This window comes from Pteropus vampyrus, unplaced genomic scaffold (assembly GCF_000151845.1).
Source record: "Pteropus vampyrus isolate Shadow unplaced genomic scaffold, Pvam_2.0 Scaffold189, whole genome shotgun sequence".
Classification (NCBI taxonomy): domain Eukaryota; kingdom Metazoa; phylum Chordata; class Mammalia; order Chiroptera; family Pteropodidae; genus Pteropus; species Pteropus vampyrus.
Window position 1 is genome coordinate 1,361,803 of NW_011888970.1, and position 8,644 is coordinate 1,370,446.

Sequence of the window (8,644 nt, forward strand, 5' to 3'; positions counted from 1 at the left end):
CCCCAATCAGCGATGATTATGGCTGCTTTAATTAAAGGACAACTGAATCTAAATTTTAATTAAGGGTTAGCTGAACTATGATTATCCAAAAGTCTGACAACACATACTTTTTCAAAACCGGCCGTAGGAACTGACTTAACGACTACCGGTATCATTGAAGGTTTGCTTGTTGCGGTTTTGATTTTTTTATTGTTGTCGTTTGGCCTTCATCCATAACTGAAAAAAAAAAAATGGAGAACGATTATTGAAGAGATCCATTTTTGCATATCGCTTCCTGTTTCTTTTTCCTTCATCTAGTTTTCGGAATGAATTTTCCATCATCAGCTCTAGACACACCCCCTGCCTGTCTGCCAGGCCTGTCAGTACTTTTCAGAGGAGGGGTGCCCTCAAGGCGTCATTCATCTCTGTATTGTGTCCACTTTTCAGAACATTTGCTCCTGTCACGCTGAACTTTTCAATGAACCCACTGGTGAGACATCACCTGGCGCCAGGCCGTGGCTCTGAGCCAGTGCAGTTTGTGATCTGTCCACAAGAGGGCGCCAACCCCACAACTCACTGATTCACCTGCCAGCGGTGGCCAGCCTGTACCCCGCCTGTAGCAAGATTGGGGCCAGAACAGTGGCTTGAGTTTCAAACACGCAGAAACTTCTTTGAGTTTTCGGTAGCCTCACATACAGCTCTTCCCCCCGGCGGGACATGTGGCAATGCAGTGTTTCCCCACTTTGTGGCCGATGGAGGACAGGCCTATAAAGAAACTAGGCCAGGGCTGCGGTGGCCCAGGGCACCAGCGAGGCCCTGAGTCATGTTTAAGCCATTCTCACTTTGGGTCAAAACATCTGGCTTCTGCAGTAGCAGCGACACAAAGATGCCTCCCGAGGAAGTCTCTCTTGCCCCCACCCCGCCTGTGTGTCGAAAAGCAACCCCGATGTGGAAGGTGGGGCGCCTGGGGTGAGCAGCTTTTCTCTTCCAGGTCATTCAGCTAACCTTTCAGTTAAAAGCTAAGTTTAGTTGCCTTTAGAGCTTCTGCTTCTAAGATGAATTGATTTGGCTGACTTAATTCTTTCGTCCCCAAGGCCGGCGAGCCTTCTGACTGTTGTTTTGTCTTCAGATTTTAGGAAGCGTGGCGTCCGCTGGACGGGCGGAGAGGGCCGATCACGTGGGCCGGCGCTTTTCCCGCGGGAGTGCGGGCACGCGGAGGTCCCCGCCAGGGATGGTCCCGGCCATCGGTTAGTGGCCTGTCTGACGTCTTTCTCTCTCTTTCAGCCACAAACACAGGGTTGATTACTTCTCAATCCAAACATTTTTTTTTAAAATTAAGAATAGCATTTTCATGCAAATACAGACAACTCCGTTACTCATAGCAAACCGGAGGCAGAAACAGCATAGGTAAAGCCCGTTGGTAAGTGTTCCCGAAGGGCCGTGGTGACTTTTCATGCACATCTTCCCCCTCCTGCACACACTGTCACAAGCACACACCCCAGTACCGCCCGGCTGGCCCCCCTCTCCTCTTCCCCCAACCCAGGCAGGGTGCTTCGGCCATGGCGCCCACCCCGCACACACACCCGCCCAGCGCAGCCTCAGCTGGCCGTGCCTCGCATTGGTGGGGTGCTGCTGCCCGCCACTGGCCGTGCTCGGGGTGATGCTGAGCTTCGGGGCGCACGGACACAAAGTTCCAGCACGGCCCCAACGCCAGTGACTGCACAGCTCTCTGGGGAGCTGCTGGTTCAGCGGGCTCTGCTCCCGCCCAGCACCTGACCCCTTTTGTGTCCACTCGCCCCAGAGGCGCTGGGGACAGTTGTGCGCCCCCCCCACCTGCAACCCGTCTCTCCCCACTGACGCTCCCCCAGCTGAGAGGCGTTCACAGCGACACTGGCGGAGTGTCCCTTCTGAGAACCGCCAACGATTTCCACGGAACGGAGCTGCATCCTGCTGGGGGCGGGACCGTTCCCTCCAGCACCACGCGGGCGGGAGCCCCTGCGCACGCGCGGGCTGCGGGGTCCGCCTCCGGCTTCGGGGCTCACGACCTCCCCCGCGGTACCGGAGGAGCCCGCCCACACGCGACCTCTTGCCCTCGACGGCGACCGAAACCAGATCCCGGGCGCAGGCGCAGGCGCGAGCGCGGCCCGCCGTCTGGAAGTTTCCTTCCCTCGGGAGTTAATCGCTGAACGTTTCAGATTATCCGGGCATCCTCGACGGGCCGACTTAACGTGAAGCGTTCACGCACTGACCTCTCCCAAGCTGACGCGCTTCCTACTTTCCGACTAAATGTTTCTCCGATGGGCTCGGTTCTTTCTCCATCAGCTCCCCGTCTTCCCGCACCTGTGACATCCTGTCACCCGCCTCCTGCGCTCCCGTGCTGGCGACAGGTCTGCCTGGCTGCTTGTCTGCCTGTGACTGGAGCCTTTGTCACTTGCTTCCTTGCTGATGACAGCAGTGCGATCTGCCAGCGGATCACTCATGCCCTCCTCCTCCTCTGTCCGTACACGTGCTCCTGTCTCTGATGGGACCTGACGATGTGTACGCACATCCACACTCGTAATGACATTTGACTTTACACACGCACGTGTATTAGGATTTCCGAGAGTAATTTTTAGGGGCTGGACGGTAGGTGGCGCTGACACTCGGTCCTGCCAGGGAGTCATTACTTCGCACTGACTAGGAATGCGTTTGCTGCCACTTAAATACCCAGCGCTCAAGCATGGTCACCTGTGTCCCCCGGTGACCAATATACAAATGCATTCGAAACACCTGGTGCGCTTTGGCGCACGTGACGTGAGACATGTCTCTGCGCGCGGCCCTCCACCGGCCTGGCCAGGGTGGCCGTGCCCTCGGGCGGGGCCACACAGCCCTTTCTCTCCTGTCCACTTGCGCCGGCCACCTTCAGAGCCCTGCTTGCTTCATGACAGGTCTCTGCTTTCAGATCCGCCTCCCCGCGAGGGCCCGTTTTGGGCAACGTATTAAGCCACACGTTTTAAAAACGCCCCAAGTGTCCCAGCCTCCCCCTCGTCTTCCCAAAGCTGGGGTCACGTCTGGCTCGGGTGTCCCCTTTGAATGGCAGGAATGACCGAGTGCTGTGTCCTTTGTCCCACACGCCCCCAGGTGACTACGGTGGCCGAGACCGGCTGTCCCCGGACTTGTACGAGGAGTCAGAGACCGACCCCGGCGCCGACGAGCCCCCGGCCCGCATCTTCGTGGCCCTGTTCGACTACGACCCTCTCAGCATGTCCCCCAACCCGGACGCTGCGGAGGAGCTGCCGTTTAAGGAGGGACAGATCATCAAGGTGGGGGCGCGGCTGGGGGCAGGGGGGACAGGGGGCGCTCAGCGGGCGGCAAGGAGGGGGGGGGTAGGGGCGTGGTTGGCGGCGACAGGCCCGGCGGAAGCGGTTGTCCCATCGCCGTCCGCTCCCGCAGCGAGGGCGCACAAAGGGCGTCGGTGTCCACCCCGCGGCCACGACACGGGGCCCTGTCAGTCCAGATGCCTGACTTCTGGAACACCCGGCTCGGGGCGCCGTCTTCCCGCGGAGGGAGCCGTGTGCGGTGGCCGGGACCCACGTGTCCACGCGGCACTTCCATGGCGGGGGCGGGGGTCCCCCATGCACGCCTTTAGTTGTGTGAATTCAAACGCGCCCGTCGAGGCCCGGCCACCCCCGCAACTCCCCGAAGGGGAGGCCCCGGCCGGGCGAACCTGGAGGAGAACCTGGCCCCTAGGGTCACGCGCGCCCGCCAGTAGGACCCCACCGTGCGCGGGTGACGCGTTTCCGAAGCAGCCAAGCACAAGGCCTCGCCTTCTTCCCGCCCCAGGTCTATGGCGACAAGGACGCGGACGGGTTCTACCGCGGGGAGACGTGCGCCCGGCTCGGCCTCATCCCCTGCAACATGGTCTCCGAAATCCAGGCCGACGACGACGAGATGATGGACCAGCTGCTCAGACAGGGCTTCCTCCCCCTGAACACGCCGGTGGAGAAGACAGGTAACAACACACCTGCCGTCCCTGGCCTGGGACAGCAGGCAGCGGCTCCGGGCGGGAGGCGCCCGCACAGGACTAAGCCGCGCCACCCAAGGGCGCCAGAGGGGTCTGCAAGTCCAGTGCCAACTTCCCTCGGGCGGAGCGCGCTCTGCGGAGCAGGCGGCACAGCCTGCGCGCGCGGACCCGGCGCCCGGACATCTGCGCAGACGCGGACGGGCCAACACGGCCCGCGGGCTGGGGCTTGCGGGCTGTACGCCGCACAGGGAAAGAGACTGCGGCTTTCCGGTTCTTTGCGGGGAATGGTCACATCCCCCACATTCTTACGCTGAAATCCTGCCCCGCAAGGGGATGGCGTGGCCAGGTGGGGCCTTTAGCAGGGGGGGAGGCCCTGAGGAGGGACCCGCAGAGCCCCACCCCCTTCTGTCGTGTGGGGACGCAGTGTGAGGGCGCAGCGAGAAGGCAGCGTGTGCGCCCCAGGAAGCAGGCGCTCTCACCAGACAGCGAACCTTCCAGCGACATTACATTTATGATCTCTCATTTTTCCCGCGTGCAAGGAACACCTACCCTTTAAAAAGGTCCCCACTTTTTCTAAATCGCTGTAGACAGTCATGTCATTTGTATTTAAGGTTTTAATACTGGAAAACATTAGATTAACTTTGAAATTAGACTTCAAAGACAAAATTCGATGGTTCAAAGAATATGTGTAATTTTAAGGATAATCACAAAAATCAAACAAAATGTTTCCACATTTTCAGTATTAATAAACTCATTGTCTCAAGTTAAAACCCACATCTGATGGCCCGGGCTCCACCAGGCTCTTTGCCCACGTGACGCTGGCGAGACTCACTCTCTGAGGCCCCGACACCACCCTCCCCTTCCATGGCTGACCCCCTAGCCTGAGGTCAACAGTCCCCAACAAGAGGGGACCCAGAGAGCCTAGCCACCGACAGCCAGAAAGCAGTAACTTAAGTTATCAACCAGAGTCAACGTCTCTTTACTCCACTTTCCTAAATGCGGCCAAAGGAGCCACACTGAGACACCCGCGTGCCGCTCTGCCACTAGGAGTTGCCACACTTGATGGTGAGAGACTGGAAGCTTCTCCCCTAAGCCCGGGCGTAGGGCGTGATGTCTGCCCTCAGCGCCCCTCCCAGCCCCACGCTCCAGCCCTGGCCGGTGCACATGGGCGAGCAAGGAGCAAGTGGGACTTTTTCTAGTCACAGATGACATGAAATCTACCTAGAAAATCTCAAAGAATCTATTAAAAGCTCCTAGAACCAACGAGTGAGTTCAGCAAGGTCGATGGGCCTTGCTAAACACGCAGTCATGTATTTCCATAAGTTAGCAATGAAAAATTGAAGTTTCAATGTAAAAAGGGATCTCATTTACGATAACCCAATAAAACACGAAGTAGCATTAAATGTGACGAAACACATGTGGGACCTGTATGATGAAAACTACAAAACACTGATGAAATTAATCACAGAATTCCTGAGTAAATATAAGGTTTATTGGTATCGTTAAGATGTCAAATGTCCCCAAGTGGACCCAGCGATGGCCGCAATCTCAATCCGAATCTGAGCAGGAACGTACGTCGGGTCAATGAGCTAAATCCAAAATTTATATGCAAGGGCAGAGGAACGAGAGCCACCAAGACGATTTTTAGAAAGAACCAAACCGGTAGATCGTAGAACCTGATTTTAAGACTCACTGTGACTTAGTCATAAATCAGCCAAGACAAGGTGGTTCTGGGCAGAGGACAGACGCACAGGTCAGTGGAACAGGACGGGGTCCAGGAGCAGCCAGCGCTTCCAGACGGTTGACTTTCGACAAAGACGAAAAGTCAATTCAAGGGAAACCATGGTCTCTTCAGTGACGGTGCTGGACACCTGGACACCAAAAACGGAATCTCGGGCCATATTCTCACCGTATTAAAAAATTAACTCAAAATGGAACTGGCTTAAATATAAAAACCAAGACTGTAAAACTAAGAGAAAACATAGGAGAGAACTTTGTGATGACCAGGCAAAGATTTCTTTAATAAGACTCTAAAGCCGTGATGCATAAAAAAAAAAAGTGTTAGATTTCATCAGAAGCAAACATTTCTGAGCTTGGAAAGACACCATGAAGAGAAGGGACAGAGGCCCCTCAGGCTGGCGACACTCTCTGCAGTGACTCAGGAAAGGGGTTTGTGTTTATAACGTTCAAATAACTCACAGCTCAGCAGGAAACCAGTGCCCCGGGGAGGCTGGGCAGACTGGAGGTGCTCCTAGGCCACAGAGGCCACCAGGGCAGTGAAGCGGCCCAAGGAAAGATGCTCGTGGGGACAGGAGGCACAGCAGTGACGGCAGCAGCGACAGGCTGGCCACCCACGTGTGGGCAGCAGCGTGGGCCCCGGATCCCGCCTGCCACTCTGTGAACAGCGGGGCGGGCCCTCCCACTTACCACTGCTGTCCCCCACTCGCCACGGGTGCTCACGGCAGTCATGCTGAGTAGGGACAACCCGGTGCTTTCGACCGGTAAACGCAGGGGACGACCGTGGTGGGGACGACCGTGGTGCAGCCACACGACGGGCCGCTCACCGGCGAGAGCAGAGTCTGAAGAGTCGCATCTGAGACGCAGCGCCCGGGGGAGAAGCCCTGCGCTCACCGCTTCCTCCCATGTGGCCCCACAGGAAAAGGCCCGGGTGCTGGGGTGGGGGGCAGCATTGGTGACCGGGCTGGAGGGGGCCATGAGGGAGCGTGAAGGGACCCGGGGCACAGAACTCGTGTGCACCGTGCTGGTCATGCGGGTTACGTGGCGTGCCAGCTGACCCAGGGATACAGTGGTCCCTGCGTGTCCCCGTCACCACCTTCAGGAAGTCCCGCTTGTAACGCCCCCCTGTGAAACTGACAAGCGGACAGCACCGCGGTCCCGTCTGGGGCGACCACTTCCTGCCAAGGCCGCGTGCGGGCACCGCAGAGGTGTGCGCGCTTATTCTGGATTAAAGCGGGATGTGGCGTGTGGAGCCCAGCGACGGGCCCCAGGGTAGAAGCCTTTGCTGTCGCGGGTGCCCGAGCACGAGACCCGGTGGTGGGGGGGGAGGGGGCAGTGGTCTCAGTCCCACTGGCCAAGTGACCCCTGGCTCTGCCGCCATGGAGGCCGGGAGGGGCCCGCGCTTTTGCAGTGACCTCACGGCGGCTTCCCCCTTCCCCGTGCTGTCGACAGAGAGGAACCGCAGAGGTGGCAGGCCGCGCCCCGTGCCCACACGCAGAGCGGTGGCCCTGTACGACTACGACCCGCGGGAGAGCTCGCCCAACATCGACGCTGAGGTACCAGCGGGGCCGCCTCGCCGCGCCACGGCCATGGCCACGGCCACGGCCACGGCCACGCCCACGCCCGAGCTTCCCCGGGCCACGCGCGGGTCCCTGGCACACTCGGAAACTGGGAAGGTGTACCCGAGTCCTGTCACCCAGTACTGTGACAGCTGACGAGGGACCAGCGCGGGCCCCCTTCAGAGCTCAGGCCATTGTGTGCCTGACGTACGTGGGGTGCCGGTGGCCCCGGTACAGGCTCCCCGCCTTGTTCCCACATCAGATGAAACTGTTCTGCATCCGTAGTGGACACGTAGGGACACTCCGTTAACGAGTGAGGGCTTTTCGCACCTAGTGAAAGGACGTTCACAATATGGTTCTCACACTGCTGAGAGCGTCCCGAGGCCCCAGGTCTGGCTGGCCCTAAAGACACACCACGGGCAGGACCTGGCGGTGACCTTGAATTCTGGCTGGGAATCAGCCGCCATGGCAGTTTGTAAAGGGGGGCCTCGTTCTGTTTTGTCCCCAAGTCCTAAGAGGCTGCGGAGAGGCTCGTCAGCTTTGTGCGTTTCTCCCTCATTCAGTCGCGTGAGGAGGTTAATGCCAAAATAATAAGAAAAGAAAGGAAATAGGGAAATCGTGGCTGTAACAAACGTGGCTTGGGACAGGAAAATGCCCTTAACCCCGCGTTCTGTGTCTGCAGGCCGAACTCACGTTTTGCACGGGAGACATCATCACTGTTTTTGGTGAGATTGACGAAGATGGATTTTATTACGTGAGTTTCCGAGACGCCAGGAAGCACCGTTTCCTTCGCGTCTTATGTTCCATTTTGCTTGTCTGTTCTCCCCTGGGGTCTCTACCCAGGGCCGGGACTGCTGGCTCACGTGGTGGTGCCAGTTTCCGTTCTGTGAGCCCGGCCGGGCTGTTTCTCCCACAGCGGCTGCGCCCTTTCGCACCCCACCAGCAGTGCACGAGCGCCCGGCCCCTCCACGCCATCACCGGCACCAGTCTTAGCTTGGTTTTTGGTGGTGGCCGTCCCCGTGGAGGTCAGGCACCTTTTCGTGAGCTCGTCGGTATCTCTGTGCCTTTTTTGGACAAACACCTCCCCGAGCGCTCTGCCGTTTTGTGGTCGAGCTGTTTCGTGCTGACTTGCGGGCCCCGGCCCCCGTTCCCAGATTTCCTGGTCCCACGGCCTACTGCTAGTGTGGCCTTGGGGGGTGGGGGTGGGGGTGGGGGGTGTGCTCTGACGCAGGGGGCTCCACTTTCCTGCGGTCAGCTCCTGCGCCTCGTGGGCAGAGATGGGCTTCCACGGCGTCTGGGGCTGGCCAGCTTTGGACTTGGTTCGGGGCACTTGTGGGGCAGGTTAGCATTGGGGGTGGGCTGACTT

General features: G+C 58.6%; 1 protein-coding gene across 1 annotated transcript in view; it reads left to right on the forward strand.

Annotated features, from left to right (window-relative positions):
* Positions 1-8,644, forward strand: part of RIMBP2 (RIMS binding protein 2) — a 44,809-nt gene that overhangs the window by 33,450 nt on the left and 2,715 nt on the right. The window contains exons 13-18 of the mRNA XM_023537407.1: positions 1,109-1,226; positions 3,100-3,281; positions 3,802-3,970; positions 7,172-7,275; positions 7,961-8,032; positions 8,195-8,303. Coding sequence (XP_023393175.1) covers positions 1,109-1,226; positions 3,100-3,281; positions 3,802-3,970; positions 7,172-7,275; positions 7,961-8,032; positions 8,195-8,303 — 754 coding nt within the window. The remainder of the gene's footprint in view (positions 1-1,108; positions 1,227-3,099; positions 3,282-3,801; positions 3,971-7,171; positions 7,276-7,960; positions 8,033-8,194; positions 8,304-8,644) is intronic.